Source organism: Gopherus evgoodei, chromosome 2 (genome assembly GCF_007399415.2).
Source record: "Gopherus evgoodei ecotype Sinaloan lineage chromosome 2, rGopEvg1_v1.p, whole genome shotgun sequence".
Taxonomy (NCBI): Eukaryota; Metazoa; Chordata; order Testudines; family Testudinidae; genus Gopherus; species Gopherus evgoodei.
In genome coordinates this window covers 19707432-19726834 of record NC_044323.1, presented here as the reverse complement: position 1 = coordinate 19726834, position 19403 = coordinate 19707432, and the positions used below count along the sequence as shown (strand labels likewise).

The following is a 19403-nucleotide window of genomic DNA, read 5'->3' as shown; positions in this document are numbered from 1 at the left end:
ATGAATAGGCCGGCTAGGCATTCATGGGGAAAAATCCATTTTGTTACCACGCGAAATTAGGTGGTGGAAAGGAGTTTGCTAATTGTTCTCATCTTGTAGCAACCAGGACTGAGGCAGGGGCGTGCTTTTCAATTCATTTCCCTGGTAATTGTGAAAAGGGGAATGCTGGCCAAATGAGTCTTGCTGCAATTTGCGTGCCTGGTCTTTTCATTTTCATGTTGCGTTTTTAATTGTTGCTAATATAGCTTATAATGAAGCTAATGAGGGGAAATTATTGTACAACTTTTTAGCACATGGAGACAAGTGAAATGCACCAGAAGGATTCTCTCCTATTGCTTCCCCCCCAAAAAAAAAAAAAATTTGGAGGACTTTGGAATTGTTACTTTTTTATCTTCTACAGAAGACATAGTTAAGGCACCTACTTCTTGTTTTTTAGTTTTTGTTTTTCACTCTAGAGGGGGAAAAATGGATCTTTATAATGACCCTACCCCATATACAGTAACAGCAAATAAAAATTGAAATATCTGTGGGTGATTTGAGGGACTGGTTGTGACCACTATTATTTTAAAAGCAAGCTGAACAGTTTTCAGGATGGCTGGTCATTCAATCGGAGGGATTTCTTCTCCTAGGTTAACTACAAACAAACAAAAACAGAAAGAAAGCTGTCTACGATTCAGACAACTGTTGCAGACGTGAAGTGATTATTGTTGGGAATATTTTTTCTGACTACCCTGTGGTAGGATCACAAGACGTTTTCTCAGTCTATTAGCTATGCAGATGTTTACAGAGTTATGAGACAAGGTACGGGAGACAGGGATGTACTCTCCTTTTTATTTTTGGTCTTAACATTAACACGCCACAAATAACGCTTCCATCTTTGTGGGTCACATTGGTTTCTGCTGAGCCCAGTTCCCTCCATCCTGGCATGGTTGGTGCTTGATTGAAACTTTGCATCTGTGCCCATGTGGTGTTTTTCCTGACATCACTGTAAACCTGCAGAGCTAAAAGTGTTTTTTTCCCTCCCTCCAGTGGCAAGTTCTGTGTCTCTGAAGTTTCTAGAGCAAATGCTGAGTCGTTGCTTCTTTCTCTCCAACAGAAAAGCAAGCTGAAGCTTCTCCCTCACCGCACCGCAGAAGACGAAGACTCCACCAAATTCATCATCCTCACCCTTCTCTCCATTGCCTGCATTATTGGGGTCCTCGTTGCTTCTGGGGTCCTCTACTGCCTCCGCCATCAGTCTCATCACAGGCTGAAAGAGAAGCTGTCCACCTTGGGCACTGACACCAGCTCAGATGCCACTGCTGCTTACCAGGTAAGGCCGGGCTGTGCCTCCAGCCCTTGCTTTTTATTCCCCCTTCCCCCAACACTTACACAGATTATTTATCAGCCCCAAGAGGGAGAGATCAGTTATTCATAGCTGAGGAGGTGGTTTTGTTTTTTTACAATGCTGGCCTGGAGCATCCGTAGTAATATCCCCGCAGACACACTGTAACCGCTTTTCACTGCGGGCTATTAATTTAGCCAATTCTTGCAGTTGCTGGACACGTGCATCTAATTAGAAACATAAAATAGTCGCCATTGGAACTCTCCGAAAAAACAACACCCTCCCCCCCCGGTCCAGAGCCAAACTCTTCACCGGGTCTGAGGAATGGCTTACACTGTTAGTTATCAGAAGATGTCTGTGTCTTTGAATCATCGACTTCTTCAGGGTCTGATATGAAAGGAGCCTTTGACCCGATCTGTTGCCACCTTCTGCCGTTATTCAAAAAAAGTGAAATATAATGCTGATAGATGGGGAGGTAAACCGAGGACTGTTTCTATGAGCATAATAGAAGCAGATGTGTGCCAAGTAACACAGTGATATTTCAGGCGAATCTTCTGAAATAAATCAGAAGTGAATGGGAATATTGAGCCTGCAGGTTCTAAAGCATTTGGCTAAGAGACAACTGCTTAGTTTTGAGGTTTTTTTAGGATAATCACTGTTTATTTCCTGGTTAGTTACCTGTCTGAAAATGTAGGTGTTACTGCCTGCAACTACATGTCTGGTGCCCCAAAACATTTGGAATGCTATTTTATATAGATATTATTGAAAAAAGGGAAATATATTCTACTTGGTGCTTTTGAATTAAAGCTACTTGCATTTATTTTTACTTCCCTCTTCTACTGAAGATTAAGCAGTGCTCTTTCTATATTCTGGTAAATTGCAATTCCTTAAGTTTGAGACTAAACATCTTTAAAAGGGATAAATTCACTCAGAAGTTCTGAAGTCTTTCAGTAATCGTGTTAAAGATGATTTTCTCCTGTGTAGAGAGGTGGGAAGCAGTCCAGAGAATTTTTCAATAAAGAGCTAGTGAATTCAAACACATACATAGCTATTAGCATTTCAATGGAATGGCTTCACCTTTAGTTCTAAGGAAGGGGAAGAAATCTAATTCTGAAAGAAAAACCTTTAAACTTTAGTACAAAGTCCGGGTTTATCAAGGGAGGAGAGAGCGAGCCTGCAAGCTAGCGCTTATCAGTGAAGCGAAGCCATGTCCTCCAAGACAAAGTATGGACAAATTGCTAAAGTAGTTTTGTTGCCTGTAGTCAAGAAGACTTTGTCAGTGTCCCATGAGGGCAGGGGACTGGACTCGATGACCTCTTGAGGTCCCTTCCAGTCCTAGAGTCTATGAGTGTAAGATGTGAGGTTTGTTTTGGAGGAGCAGAGGTTTTAAAATAGGGAACCTGCTATTGACTTCAAAATGTTTTTTTTTCTATTTTCTTTTTTTCTTCACTTAAACATGAATAAAATAATTCTTAGTATTTCTAAAAGCCCTCCAGGTTATAAAATCTGACTTGAAACTGAATTTGTGATAATTAACAGGACAGTCTTCCCAGTGACAGTTCTAATTAATAGTATCTGTAATTAAAATCGTGCCCTTCCAGCAGGAAAATTGTTTGAATTTCTTGGAGTGACCTTTTTTGCCATTTCTCTTGGGGGCATGGTGGTTAAGTTGATATTGATTTTATAATGAGCTCTGGTTTGTTTAATAAGAATCTGTAATCCAGACACTAAATGAAATGTGCGCTTCATTTCTTCTTGCCAGATTTTTATATTAAAAAAAAAAACTTGCTACAAATAAGATCTAAGGATCTGCTTTGTGAAACAAATATGAAAATGCTAACAATATGTTCAGTTTTTCAGTATTGAGATCAAATTGATATCCTTTGCCGTTGACTAAATCCTGCTAACCTCATTTTCCTAAGTAGTCCCATTGGTTTCTGGTGGAACTATTGTCATGGTGGGGGACAGGATTTGGCTCTAGATGCAGAGATTCCTAAAACCCTGATCTTTCTCTCAATGAAATCAACGGGGGTTTTGCTGCTGACTTCAATGGCAGCAGGAACAGCCGCCAGAACTGGAGCCAAATGAAATATTCAGGCAGTTTTGGTGATTCTAGTGCTGCTTTCAACCAGCAGTGATTTAGCAAGGTGTATTTATAGCACCTAATCCTCCTTCCAATGAAATTGTGACAGAATCCCAGTGATTTAAATGGGAGCAAGATTGAGCCCCTGTCCTTTTAAGAGTAAATATAATTTTGCATTGAATCTTTCTAAGTCTAAGACATATCTAATATTTGAGGGATGGAAATTTTGCATTGCATCATCAAAACAAATATCAGGAAAAGCCTTAAGTTACCTTTTTGCCTGAACTTGACTGGCACTCCTAAAGGCCACTCTGCTGGCCATACTAATATTTGGGGAGAAAAAGAGCCCCAGAAAGTTGGTTTGAAAATTGGACACAAGATATGAACTATTCTTATGTTATCAATTTAAAAGTGTTGCCTAGTTATCCACTTAATTACTCATGTGTCAATAAATATGACATAAACTAATGTTGGGCTATGCAGACTCAGAATACATGTCTGCTGAAGTTTAAGGCATTTACAGATTGATAATGTACTATTGTCTGCAGCTTAAATGGCATCAGATTGAACTTTTGGGCAATTAAGTGCAGAGAGAAAATAGATTGGTAAAAACAGTGGTCAAGTCTTAAGTAGGAAGAACTCTAATGCAAATACTCATCAAAATTTTAGTTGGGTCCTATTTTCATATAAACACGACTGTCCTACTTTTTCTATTCTTAACAAAAACATTATAGATTTAACCTAATTCATTCAAGATTTTTCCTCCCTTCTTATTCTTTATTTTACGTGTGGACATAGAAGGGTTCTTACAACACTTGGGATCTTCTTGTAGTCGGTATGCTATGATACCAGATGAGGAGAAAATAGACAAACTGTGTTGTCGATGAAAAAACATACACTGTTGTCCTTCTAAGACACTAGTAGTGGGAGCTGGCATTCAATCCAGTCTGTTGATATTGTATCAGATCTGTGACAGTTACAATGCAAATCTTACTACACAAAGTCTGTGTAATAGCCATGCTGTGCACGTAGCCTGCAGCGTAGGGCGCTGAGGCGGAATGAATGTTATGAAACGTAGCTTTGCTATGAAGAATCAGTTATTTTTCCTAGCAGGAATAATTCTTATATATGTAGTGTGTGTGTGAACTACCTTTAAATAAAAAGTTTGAAACCATTTAAAATTTAGAGGTAAAATAGGTTCTTGGAAGGTCAATCAGTTAGTAGCACAAAACAAACTTGAAATGTCTGAGTTATGATTCTTGATTTTTTTTTTAGAAGGTTATATAATGAAAACAGCTCACCTTTAACTAGCTGTTCTGCCAGTCCCTATTATAATACTTTGAACATTACTTTTTTTTGTTTTAACACTTGGAAGGATAATTGTGCTATTCAGATTTAATTTATCCATTTGCAAAGAAAAGGTACAGCCTGGTTTTGGAAGGCTGTGGTCAAGCAGTTTTTCAGATTTAATTGTAGTAGTATATCTTGTCAAATGATATATGTACATGAAACACAATTTATGCATAGACACAGACCATCTATTTTTGTGTACCTTTTCTACTTTTCATATTCTCGTCCAAATATATGCATAGCGGCTGGTTAAATTAGCGTAGGAGTTCAGAGATCATTAAAGAGACGTCCTTATTTCCCCTTCTCTCTCATGTTTGCATTTGTTGTTCCTGTTGCTTTGATCTTCTTTGGAAAGCAAATGTTGTATTGGGTAAGCTCACTCTTCCTTCCATGACATTAGGGCAGAAGCTCCTTGGGAATCTTCAGCAAATACTCCTTTTGATTTAGTTCACAACACTGAGCAGATTTTTCTTGTGCGTTTTGAAGCCTTTGGGATGCAACCCAGAGAAAAACAGGCATTGGGGGCAGCCTGCAAACAGTGCTGCAAAGTGCACATCTTAGTTGTCACTGCTCCCATTAGTGAGCAATTTATTAATCTAATGACAGTGTATGCTGATGACTGCTACTATGTAGGGAATGCTGGGTTGTGCAAAGAGATGTTAAGTCATTTGCTTGTTTTATGTTATGAATTGGAGAACTTTGCTAGTGAACATGAATATTTTATTTTTTTTTGCATCACTATAGTGGTCCATGCAACATCGCTATGGTTGAGGCTAAACACGCAAGTTCAAATATATGATGCTGACCTCAGTAAGCTCTATTCTTATTATGCTGATACCATTTTTAGAGGTATTTAGTTTTTGTTTCACTGCAGCACAGAAGAACATATTTACTTCCTCATAGAGTGAAATAAAGGAACTTGAGTTGAGATATGTACTAGAAAGTGATACATTAAGACAATAAAATCATCCTTGTACTTCCTGAGATCTGCATTCAAGATTCAAATGATCTTGTAAGAGTTGTTTACATTAAAAACACTGAATACTATCAGTTCAAGTGGGCTGTGATGTCGTTTGATTTTGCAGAATTCAGATAGCTTGTCTTGACAGATAAATGAGAGAAAATGCTATTGAAATATTTTGTTGTAAAATTTAGTCTTAATAATGGCTTGATCCTGCCCTTATCAAAGCCAATGGTAAAATTCCCAGTGGTTTGAAAGGCCTGATGCTACTCTCATTTATGCTTTGATTATAGCTTTAAAAAAATGCATGTCAGTTGCCTGTTAACAAATAATTTGCAAATTGATTCTGTCAAAAACAAATTGTTTTTGGACAGGATCTGGCTGAAGGACTCCACTGGAGTCATGTTGTCTATTTGACCATCTTTCCAGTCTTGTATCTTCAGATATATGTATACTATGTTGTATATGATGTAGCTACATATTTCAGACTCTGTATCTGACCTGCACACTAATATTTAATATATTACAATTTTCACAAATAACATATCTGTCTTATTATGGTGTTGACATACCAACACTCTAGAACAGTGGAATCTAATAAGCTATGTTTTTAATGAACAAAAAACAGAATAATTTTTTGTGACTAAGTAATGAAGTTGGAAATTTAAGAATACCTTAAGTATTATAGCACGCATGATGTACAAAATCACTCACGTGTCATACCTAGACATAAAAGGTAGCATTAAGTATGAGGTGCATAAATATACTTATGGAAAATATTTCAGTAAGGAGTAAATCAAGCAAGGGTACTGGACGGATGAAAATTTAGCCCTGAGGCTCATTTCTTCATTTTGTTTCTAGGAATATATAGAACTTTAACACTGGAACATAATTTTTCTGTGTTCTTATAAAAGATAGAAACTCACATGGCAGTATAAAGTGACAGGACAGACCCTTATAGCCTATCAAATAAAAGTACATTGAGAAATATATATTAGACCAAACTTGTTCATTTTGGAGCTCTTATGGTGTGTTATGTAAAGTTGCAGTATGAACAATTTTGTGTATTTTAATTAACTAGACTTGTCTTTTAAAATAAGCAAATAAATAACCCTATATAAATTTTGCTTTATATATGTTCATTGTAACATGAAATCTTGTTCCACAGTATGAGGCAGTTTTTATATGCAACCATGTATATTGAATACAAAAATGGTGCATAGTAACAGCGGAATTATGCAAGGTGATTAAAAGTGGTAATATCAGGGTAAATGCTTGAAATTTAAAAAATTATTTACAGTGGGTGTGTAGAAGAAATATTTCATTAAGGTCAGTTAGACAATATATGGCTAAAGGAGGGTGAGGCAAAACAAGTGATGTACAAAGGTGGGCTTAGCTCTTAATCAGGTTTTATCTGATTAACTTTACAAGATGATCCACAACTGCTGTAGTGCAGTGGAATATGTGACTTTCTTCAGCTTCAACTGCCTGTTACAGTAGTAGGACCCAGCAAATAATAATGTAACTACATAATACTATGAATTTAAAAAGCATTAGAAATTTGTCACACTTCTATTGTACTCCTAATATTTAAGTGAACTGCAGAAAATATTTAATAAAAAATGCCCAATGTAAGTGTTAGCTTCTGAAAGGCCAAATAAATGGATTTAGAGCTCATTTCAACAAATACTTTTTTTAGTCTTTGTCTAAATCTCTGAGAAGCAGTCCCCTCTCATTACTTCCTTCGCTGCTTTGGCTAAATGTTCTAGCATGTACAGTCCTGGCTATATTGTAACCCCTATGGAACAGCTTTGGAGAGTGGAATCTGCATATTATCAGCATGGGTTTCCACCCTTCCTGTAGCATTCAGCTGTCCACTGAAGCTTTATTATTTTTAAATATGAACATTGAAAAATAAACTTTTGAGAACTGCTTAAATGTTAGGAGGAGAGGAATGACTCACGCTGACTCTAGGCAGGCTTCACCCTCCAAGACAAGTTCGTGGTTGTTGCAGTGTGGGCACTGCAGTCCATGCTAGAACACTTTTGTTGGAGTAGGAGGTGGGTGATTTGGAGAGATGTTCTTTGAGGGCCTACAAAAAGAAGCTGACTAGTGTGGGTAGTTGGCATCAGAGAGCAGGGGAAGGGTTTTTCTCCCATTACATTTATTATTTGAATTTGTTCTATATAACTCAATCATCTTTATTATTTTACTATCTATAGGTAGCATAGCTGGGTATAGCTCCTCACAGAACAAATAAAAAGCTAGGTTGCTGTAATTCATTTGTTCATTTATGGTATAAGAGAATGCTAAGAAAAACCAGTGAGAGTGGTAGTTTTAAACTAGTGATTTCCTTTTAATTATGAGGTAGTGTTTCTGGCTTTCCCAAATGTACCCTAAAGCCTTTGCTTAGAAAACTCTGCTGGACAGTCAGTGCCTCTGGACTCCGAAGGTAACCATAACTATCTTTCCTGCCTTTTTCTTTGGATTTCTGGTCTTGAAATAAACTTCTCTTATTCAGATATACTCTTTTCCTAGATTTTACTCTTCTTGGTGGCGAGAGTGGCAGCAGGAATAACAAGCAACTGGCACTAAAAACACTCAGATCCCTTTTCTTTACCAACACGACAAGAGCTCCCAACAATTATACTTCCCTGACAATGATGGGGCATCTCTCTGAGCTTGCAGCAGCAGTTACTCTGGCTTTTCTGCCTGATGTGGCAGCTACTACCTGACTGACAAGGTCTTGACCCCTGCTCTGGCTCACCAAGCTTCTGCCTTCCAGAACTGCCCCAGTTTCATCGTGCTGACACCACTGGCTAACTGCCAGTTTAGCTTGAGCTGTTTCAGACTATTCTCAGGCAAGTGCAATGGATTGTCTCCCTGTAGTAAATCAATTATGGCACAATGCTTGTACCATGTAGAGAAGGCAGACAGAACCACAACCTTGCCTAATGAATTGGGAAGTATTTGATCTGCAGTCCCGTGGGGTGCATCTTTACCTTCCTTAAAAATAAATGCAGGGTGGGGGATCTGATTTCTCCTTGATTGACTTCATCGGAGTTATTTGTGATTTACAGCAGTGGAAGTTAGAAAGAATGGGACTGATTTTTTCCTCTGTACCTGTTTGCGCGCGTTCTCTCTCTCTCTCTCTCTTTCTCTCTCTTGGTTTTCCATAGTGCCCATCACCATTGTACTATACTGTGACATGTCCATGGACTCTGTGTTCTTTTGAGCATCCAGCAGCTAAATCAGCTGTACATGTTCAGTTCATTTATTTTTCCCAGTTCATTTAGACTAGATAAAGCTATTCATTTTTATTTTAATGTGGGAGAAGTCTTACCCTGGATTCAGAATAACTATGTGCAGCTGAATCACAATCCCTGGAACAGAGTAGGGGCTGATTAGTTAAACATATGAGACTTCTGTAGACCATTTCTGTTGGGGGTTGGTGTAGAACTGCACCCTCTGGGAGGAGCCCAAGTGCAATATGTCTCCCTGATCTCCAGGAGCAGCACTCCCACTGCTGCTCTTCTTGTCAGTTCCATTCTATGAGTCAGTGTTTGGGATGAAGGGTTAGGGGCCCAGCTTTGTCTCTTCACTCCCTTTGAGGTACCATGGGACTGTGGATGAAGCAGAACCTGAACTTCTCTGAGTGAATTGACTGACAAGTCATGTCTAGGCTAGGAAGATAGTTAAATGTGTTAGCTAATGTTTGAGAGACAACCTAACATGATTTTCAGCGGAGCTTTGCACATAGACTAGAAAGACTAAGTCATATTTAAATACATGTTATCTGGTTGTGGTCAGCCCTAGTGAGGAACCTAAGACGAACACAACCAGATAACATGTTTCCTAGTCCAGATATGGCCCACCTCTGCTTGGACCTTATGTGGTGTGAAGGATTCTTGGATCCTCCACTCACCACCTCTGCATATGATCACATATCACTCCTGTAAGAACTATGCAGACTCTGCAAAGCAAAATCAAAAAAAGGGTTTTTTTTTGCTCTTTAGTTTTTTAAATTATATATCAAGATAAACCTCAGGAAAAATGTTTGGGCAGGATGAACTGCAGCTTGAGTTATCACTTCATGAGATATAACTGTTCAGATCCTTTCAAATATGCCTGCAAAAGAGAGTGAAAGTACCTGCTATCCAAGATAGCATTTTTCTTTTGTGCATTTAAATATAAATGCAATAACCTCCTGGTAGTTGAAAAAACAAAAACAGAGGCTCCTCTTTCAGACATTCTACAAAACAAGAAGATATAATAAAAAACTGAAACAGATGTTGTTTCAGATTTTTACTTCACCACTAAATATTTTTGGCTGTAATGACACTGATGTGTTCCATCATAACAAATAATCTTACGTCTTTCATGTTGCATTTCATATTCAGGTGGTTAGGGGATGGTACCTTTCAGCATACAGATCAAATTGTCATCTCTTCAGTTTGTATAAAATGACTACATGAAGACCGAGGAAGGGAAACTTTGAAAGCACATGTCTAGAATTGTAGTCTTTCAAAGAACAAATCATTTATTTTAGGAGAAGACCAATCGTTTTTTGAGCTGGAGGAAATCTAGTTTGATGCAGATGATATAAGCAAATGGGTAAATGAATTGGATTTTTCCTACTGTAGTCTTTGCTCTACAGTTCCTAGATTTTTTTTTTATTGCTGTTTGCATTCTGAATAGCAATTTTGATCAAGGAAATATTGTTTTTAATATTTCAGGCAGATAATTCTATTCCTGTTCCGTGCAAACGCTTTGTTTTTAGTCTAGCTAACCTAGTTACAGGCTGCTGTACAGCTTTTTCATGTGTTTACGCTGCTCTTGCTTTACCTGGGCAGCATTGTTCTGCCAGTATATAGGTCTCGTAAGTGGCTTACTTATTCCCTCCCAAGAGGGAACAGATCATCATCACAATCCAGACCTTCCTTCATTCTCTAGTTTAAATGTTTAACTTGGTTGGGGTAAACCATTCTCCTCGCCACTCCGTGAATTGAGACCCAAGACTTTCTAGCTCCAAAGCTCTCCATTCCAACTGATTTCTGCCAGCAACAGTGGAAGAGGCTGAAGTGGACTAGTATGGTAGCACACAGGTGCTCCTCCCCAGCCATAGTACCATGGGTCTGCACGCCCAAGTCTGGCTCCTAAGTGTATCAGGCAGAATATTTGCCTGGAGGAGGACAGAAATATTGATCTCTCCCAGTAGCCAGGAATTGATGGATTGGGGGAAGACGATAGTGAGAAAAGGAAATGTTCTTCTGCTGTTTGGTAGGTAGTATGGAGAAAAGTCTCTTGACATCATCTCTTTTCCAACAGCTGGTGGTAGATTCCCTCCATGGTTCTCTGTGGAAGGAAAGTGTTTGGGTTGAATTAAGGGTTGTGATTTGGTGACAGGGGTTTCTTCTTAACCTCACTAGAAATCGCTTGACTGTGAAATTAAAATATACAGTAGAATTGCCTAGCAGGCTGTTCTTAGTTTGACTTTGTCTTGATAGTCTGGATCAACTGAGGGGCATTCTAAGGATTGTTGATTGTATTCTTTTATTTGAGAGCCCTAGAAGTTAGTTAAATATAAATCAATGATTCAACCTCCTCTGGATACTGTGAACAATACTGGTTATTCATTCTCAGAAGGGATATTGCAGAATTGGAGAGGCTCAAAGAAGGAAGACAAAAATGATTAGAGGCATAGAAAACTCACATGAAAAGAGATTGTTTCCGTTCTTATTTGTCTCCTTTCTATAAAATAAGCAATTTATCATCATGCTAACTGGTCAAGCCAAGCCCCACAGCATTCTTATCAACAACGTTCAAGGCATGAAGACCTCCAGGAAGCTGAGTCACTTCGCCATCTCAGCAGGGTGTGTCATGGTTTGTGGCTACTACATTGACCTAGAGGACTGTCTCTAAAATGCCACCGAAATTCCGCTGTAGCACAAATTCTGTATCTGGTACGGAACTGATTCAGAAGGCTCCATTGTTGTCTTAGTAAATCAATCCCAGGTTGATGTTGAGTGGAGTCTGAGACAAGATAATTATATGTCACTTTCTCTGTGGACCATGAAGATCTCCAAGTAGCCTCTACTGTAAATCCCTCACCTGGTAAACTTATTCACAACTGGTGATGTGAGAGTAGATGATTATGTAGTGGATTAAATAAGTCTTTAATAGTAGATGTGACACATGCAATTTCATCATAAGCTTTGCTATGCTTTCCTCTCTACAAACACAGGGTGAAGCACCACTGCAGAGAACCAGTCACCATCATAGAGGAGAAGATTTAAGTGTGCCTGAAAAAATGTGTGGTGGAGTTAAGTTGTACGTCTATCTTTGCGTGAGACAAGCGAGCCCATACTGGAGTGCAATACTCTGCTATTGAATAACAGAGTGTCAAGGCTGAAGTGCCTAATGTTTAGGTGTTGGCACCCCATGTTGTTCTGGCCAGTTTTCCGAGGGGGTTATTTTGCACTTTGACATCAGTCACTGTCTTTGTAAGATGGTCATGATATGTGAGAGTTCTGTCCAATGTGATTCCTAGATAGACTGGGTGTGAATCGTGCTTTATTTGATGACCATTTAGAATTATGTTCAGCACTCTGCCTGCTTGTGCATGATGTAAGTGGAAATCGCTTGGTATAATCTTATTTACAATTGGTATCATGCACCACCGATTACAATAATTTGTCTGTAGCCACCATATCTGCATTCAGAATGCTCTCAAGTATTCAAAGGAGTGTGACTGAATGCCGAGGCATATGTCATCTGCAGAAACAACCTTGCAAGACCCAGTGTATGGCAGCTCTTTCTAATAGAAGTTCAATAACATTGGAGACAACACTGATCCTTGTGGGAGGCCATTCTTCTGGTACTTCCAAGTACTTATTTTATCACCAATTAACAATAAGTATACAAAATAATGAATGTCTCACACAAGAGAAAGCAAAAATGTCTGTTTTCCCCGTTCTGCTAACACAAGAATGCGGGGACTTCCAATGAAATTACAAGATAGAGGAAATTTTTTTGAAATAATGCATAATTAGACTATGGAGCTCATTGCCACAGGATGTCATCAAGACCAAGGATTTAGTAAGATTCAAAGAGGAACAGGACAAATATCTTGGTTAAAATAGATAATTCTAATAAAAAAAAATTTTTGGAAGGGACATAAAACTTCACACTTCAGGGTTTAAGACAATATCTAATTTAGGATGAGACTTTTCTGGAGAGCAGATTCTCCTGCATCTGCCTATTACAAGGTTTCTTGCACTTTCTCCTGGAACATCTAGTATTAGCTACTGTTGGAGACAAGATACTGGATTAGACTGATCCCAGTTCTGAATCGGTATGTCAATACCTGTGTTCATAATTACATTGAGACTTGTTATCTTTTTAAAAAAAAAAATGCCAAGGAACTTCAATTATGGCATTAGATATTTCCTTTTTTCCTTGTGCCTGTTGCAATGAGATATTTATTACATATGGCAGCAGCAAGGCAAGTCAGGGCTTCTGCAGTGATCTCCATCACTGGCAGTGCCATAGCAATTAAAAAAGACCAGTTAAAAGATTGGTCCAGTGGTTCTATATTTTTGTTTTCCCCCCCAAATGTTAAATTTTCAAGTTCTTGTAAGCGTTGCTATTAATGTTTTGATACAAAGTCCGTTCTAATTTTCAGTGTCTCCTGTAATGTTTAAGGGAAATCTGTAATATTACTTAGTGTCTTTATTAATTCTTTTTACTCTTAGCTTTTGTTGGCTATACAACCAAGGGAAGAATGCCTGTTCTGAGATCATTCATACTCTTTAACATATATACGCACATTTGCTGTCATTCCAGAGAACTTCACAGATTTTTGTGGGTAAGAGTTTGGGATAGTCAGACTACTTTACAAGAGGCAAAGCCCTCTTGTTGACCTAACTCCCTCATGCTATCCCTCTCAAACCTCACCTTCATATTTTATCTAATTTGTATTTTGCACAAAATCTGAATTTTAAGTTTGTTCCTGCTATCGGGAATAGAAGTGGAGAGTGATTTTGTGTTTACTTTCCATGGACAGCAATTAAGAGACCATAATGATGGGTACCCTTATAAAAACCTAACTAGACAGAAGTGAATTATGTTGGTCATCCCAAATAAGAGCCTACTCTGTGTATACCACATATTTGACAGGAAAAAAACAACTATTGGGACTATATTTTGCCTCCGTTATTGTAAGTCCAGCTACCCAGGTTTCAGGCAGAGCCACAGAATCCTCTAAAATGGGCTACAATAGATTTTGAAACAGTTACATTTTCATGTCTCGGGAAACTATCATGTCCGGTCCTTCCAGAGCTAGAAGTAAATGCTGAGGCTGATTGGGAAGCTGGAAATCTTTCCTTCTAATGGGATCAAACCCAATTTCTACCCCTGAGGGGCCACAAGACAACTGACTATATAGTCTGAACATTTTTATCTGTTGAGAAACTGTAGCTGTTTCAGGACTAAATTTTGCACAGTTTGGGTACCCAACAGCTCTACATTTGGGGAGAGGAAGAGGAAACTTTTTTTTTTCCTGGCTCCCCACCTCATTAAATAACAGGAGCTGCTGAAAGCTGATCGATGTGTCTTAGGAAAAAATTGGCTTAGTGGGGAGATGAAGTCAAAGGTGCATGATAAATGCATTTATCACATGATTCTGCCGGGTGTTATCACATGAATAATGCCATTATTATTTATTTGTATTACAATAACCCCAACTGTATTGTAATGATCCCATTTTGCTAGGTGCTGCGCAAACACGTAATAATAGACAGTCCCTGCCCCAAAGAGCATGCAGTGTAAATAGATGAGAGATAAAGGATGTGGGAAAAGGAAGTAAAGAGTTGGTGAATCGAGTAGATTTTCAAGAGTGCTCAGACTTAGCAGCTCTCATTGGTCTCAGGGGGAGCTCAGCACTCTGAGAATCTGGCCATTATATCATATATGAAGTCTGTAGGAGATCCAGGAACGGAATCCAAATCTTCTCTATTGTATGCTAATCCAGCGTTTTAACCACAAGTGCATCCTTCCGCCCCAGTTTACAGGTGAGGCTGGAAAAGTTATTTGAGGTTCCTTTTGAGAAAGTTTTAGAACTTTCTTAATATTTCTTCTTTCTCTGAAGCATTTACATTTGCAATCTTGATAGCCAAAGGCACCGGTTTCAGAAGATGATTTTTCATACTTCTTGGCCTAATAACCCTCAGTCACCTCCTTTCCTAGGAAAGGACACATCAGGGAGGCCAAGGAGGAAGAAATCTGCTTGAGATTCCTCTCAGAGTTATCTCCCATGTTGTTCCATTAGGAGAAAGTGGCAGAACAGACTGACTGTTGCCCCCAAACCTCACTGATATGGAGGCCCATATCCTCTGTAAGGAGACATGTGCCTCTGGGTGTCGAGAGAAACCACACCACAGTATGTCCATGGCAGTACAGATTCATTGGAACCTATCACTATTAGGCCCTCACCTGGTTGCATCTGCCCAGGAGTTGCTATAAAGGGAAGATCTCTACCACAGAAAACCAACACAAGCTTTAGGCTGGTCAACATCTGCTCTGAGGGGCCAGTTAGGGAACTGAGGTTAGTGTATGGGAATATTGTATATTAAATATGGTGTAATTGTAGTGTTAGAATAATAGAAAAATGGAAATGCTCAAGTCCACTGAGCTTTTATAGATGTATTCATAGCCTTGTAGTATGTGGCTTTCTTATGGTAGAAGGATAGTTCATCACTCTGTTATTCAAATGTTTGAAACCGAGGAGTGAAGGAAACAAACCAAAATAAAAAAATTCCTCTCCAGTTTAAGGAACATTAACTTTTCCCTTCCTTTCCCCTCGTCTGCAGCTACTTCTGCTTTCTTGTGTGTGTGATGGTATGGGCTCATAATTGTACGAGTCATGACCAAGAATCACTTGGAGTGCTAAACTAATTGAAGTTTTTCATTTCACGGGGCACGATTAAAAAAATTGGGGTCTTATTAGGAAAACACAAACATGATTATCAAAGCCTTGCATGATTTCTGTCTGGAAGATAATGACTCTGGAATAGTATCCCAGGAGAAATGAGAACAGCTCCATCATCAAAGTCATTTTAAAAAACTAAATCTCAACAAAGTACATGAGATTATATAATGGTCTTGGAGACGGTAGTGATGGATGCAGTATCAGAACCTGGGTAGACAATTAAAATGTAGAGAACAATTCTGCATCCACAGCTAAATGAATAAATCTAAAATTCTATTCCTCTTTTTTTCATCTGGGTTCTATTACATACAAGTCTGGATGGGGTTAAAAGAGCAACAGAATGCATATTTATAAGCCTGCATCTAGTCCAAAGGTAGCATTTTGTTTCTATACATCTCATTTAAGCATTATTTCAATATTTATCAGATGGTTCGTTGTTGGAATGTACTCTGATTCCAATAGTTACCATTTCGTAATTGCAAACAAAATTATATACATAATTATTCCCAACATATGAATTATTATTATTCCCAGACAAAAAAATTGTTAAAATTTAGAGTGTTTCAGTAATGTAAGAGTAAAACAATTGGAGAGGTTGTAATTATCTCCCAAACAAGGATTACAAACCCAGGAAGATCAGTTAAGGTGAAATTTAAAAGAAATCCAAACACATTAAGCTGCCTTCACTGTGCATTTCCATAGCTTAGAAATGCACAGTGAAGGCAGCCGAACAACTTTCTTTCTGCTCAGTAGTGACACCATACAATTATAATTAGTGCATCATAGTGTTTGTAGTCCTGGTTTAGATAAATCTGATTTTTCTACATATAGTAAACTTTTTCAGTTTTTGTTTTCATTGTGGTGTCAGTACATGTGCAACAAAATGGTTGAATCCATGCTGTATGTGCAAAACTCAGTTCAGCTTTAATTGTAAAGGGTAGTTTCATAATTTTTAAAAGAAAAATAAGAAAAAAGGCTTAAGTGAGTGAGAAGGAAAGCATACTGGAGGGGAATTTTCCTGAGTAATTTTAAAGGTCATGCTATATAAAACTTGCATATGTTCTTAGTATCCACAGTATGTTTTGTTAGCAGTTGTAGCACAGAATCTTTTTTTAAAATTTAATATTTCACAAAGTTCATTTCACTCTACAAACATTAATTCTATCATAAATGAAAAGAAATATTAGGTCATTTTGTTTTTCTGGTTTAAGTGAGTTTGTTGCTTTACAGTATGTTCTATGATGCTTGTCTGGTTTAGGTTTTAAGGGCATGCTATGTAAGTGTCCACCACTGTTAATATATTTGAATTTTCCTTTGGTATCTTTGCATTTCTCCTAATTCTATTCCATAGATAATTATGACTCCATCTCTGGTGTTCACAATTTTCAAATGTGTATGAAGAAGCCGAAAGGGATTTGGTTTGGTTTTGGTTAACAAGAGATTAACAAAATTTGAGAATGACAGGCCTTTGTATTGGATTGTTGCTGACTTGTCTAGGTTATGTAACTTCAGATGCATAATGAAGAAATTTGACTTTTGTACTAGTATATAGTGTTGAGGGCAGGGTTTTGTTTTGTTTTACATAAACTGGAAAATTATGAATTCCTTTAGTTCTAGGTTCCTATTCAATAGATTTGAGGTAAACATGCTGGGAAGAATAACAACTAGGATTGCCAGGTTTTCGATCGGAACACCTAGTCAAAAAGGGACCCTGGCCGCCCTGGTTAGCACAGCTGACTGGGCTGTTAAAAGTCCAGCTGTCCGCAGCAGGGCAGGCAGTCTCCATGCGGCTCCTGGGAAGTGACCGGCATGCCCCCCAGCTCCTAGGTAGAGGGGCAACCAGGGAGACTCTGAGTGCTTCCCAGCTCCCAGAGGTGCCGCCTAACTCCAGCTCCCATTGGCCAGGAACTTGTGGCAAATGGTAGCTGTGGGGGCGGCACCTGTGGGCAGGGCCAGCGTGCAGAGCACTCCTAGCTGCCCCTCTGCTTAGGCGCTAGAGAGATACATGCTGGCCACTTCCTGGGAGTTGCCTGATGTCAGCACTCCCTGGAGCACGCACCCCAAATCCCCTCCCATGTCTCAACCTGTTGTCCCAACTCTGAACCCCCTCCTGTACCCAAACTCCCTTGCTGAGCCCCCTTCTGCACCCCACCCCCTGTCCCTGCCCAGTGAAAATGAGTGAGTGAGGGGTGGGAGAGAGGGAAGGGAGATGGAGTGAGCGGGGAATCCTCATGGAACGGCAGGGGGCGGGGCCAGGGTGTTAAGTTTTCTACGATTAGAACACTGGCAACTCTAACAGTTCAGAATAACAAAACATCAGATTCTGTGAGACTACATGTATTTACTCTAGACTAAGCAATTCCATTTATAACCGGTTATATCAACTTTTGAGAAAGATGGGTCACCGCTACAAAGTGAGTCTCTTGATCGTTTCAGTATTTTAGTCTATGTAACTATCTATCTGGAGTTTAGGATCTTTTACCGTAAGTCCATGTAACCTGGAGTTTGGATTGCAAGGCATCTTCTGATTCCTATGGCAGTCTACTGGTTTTCACTAGGTGAAAATGATTCAGGAGCCAAAATCTGTTACTGGGCTAGGACCACAAAGCCCCTCAAGACACACAGACAGAGCACAGTCAGACTGTGTGGACACATTTTAATAAACTGTGATTATCTGCATATAAGACACCTTGAATAGATGGTGACAACACTCAACAGCTCATCTTTAAAAGAAATTAGCATAAGCAAGAGATGTGTATCAGGCATCCCTTAACTACCATCTTCATCTCCTGATATTAGCACCTTACTGTGCTGATCAGATTCCTTTTTCTGACTAATTATGGCAAGGAGTCATCTGGTTTTATTTTGTTAGTTAGTTAGTTCTGTGTTCTAACTTTTGCCTGTACTACATACTGTCATGTATTGCACAGTTATGCATAAGCAGAATCAGCATACATAAAAAGGTCTTTCTGGACTTTGCCATGTTTATCAGAGGATTTGTGGGGTGGAGCAGGGAGGCTGTGTACTTGGTTATGTCAGTATGCTATCTCTGGTTAACAGTACACTTTTTAGAGCAAATACTCGGCATGCTCTGAGAATTTCTTCCTAGACTCCTTTGTGGTGGAGCCCAAGGTTCAGATTTAGGGAAAGCTTAATTATTCACTACATATGAGGAAACAAGTTGATATTTAGCACTGAAGCCCTACCTCAGGCTAGTTTGAGTGTCATCCTCTGCTATGAACTTAACCCATGTATGCTCCATTGTAAGGTATCTTTCAAGATAGACCTTTTAGTAACCCATGTTACTAAATACAAACCTGGTGCATTGTTGGCCTGTCTTGTTGGTAGATATAAGTTCTTCTGAATTCTAGTTTCCTCTCCTGCACTTTTCTGATACTTGACGGCTGTCATCCACTGTAAAAGCATGTGGCAGCAAATGCGCAATACTGTCATGGAACAGGGACATCCTGAAGAAGAGATGGCACTTGCTGTATTATGTTGGCTGCATTTCTAAAGCAGCCCTGGCTTGACACCTCATTGAAAGAGTGAGATTCATTTCTGAGTGGGCATGATGCCTCCTGGCGTCTGGTGGGAATGCAGGGAGTTGAGACTATGCATGAAAATCAGTTGTGGTAGTTAGGAGTCCTAGCCAGGAATGTATAAACCATGTGTCCATTCTGTCTTTTTGATTAAAGAG

General features: G+C 39.0%; 1 protein-coding gene across 2 annotated transcripts in view; it reads left to right on the top strand.

Annotated features, from left to right (window-relative positions):
* PTPRN2 (protein tyrosine phosphatase receptor type N2) overlaps positions 1-19403 on the top strand; it is a 1065122-nt gene that overhangs the window by 927947 nt on the left and 117772 nt on the right. For both annotated transcript variants that reach the window (XM_030550108.1, XM_030550107.1), the window contains one exon: positions 1097-1312. In XM_030550108.1, the coding sequence (XP_030405968.1) occupies positions 1097-1312 (216 nt within the window). The remainder of the gene's footprint in view (positions 1-1096; positions 1313-19403) is intronic.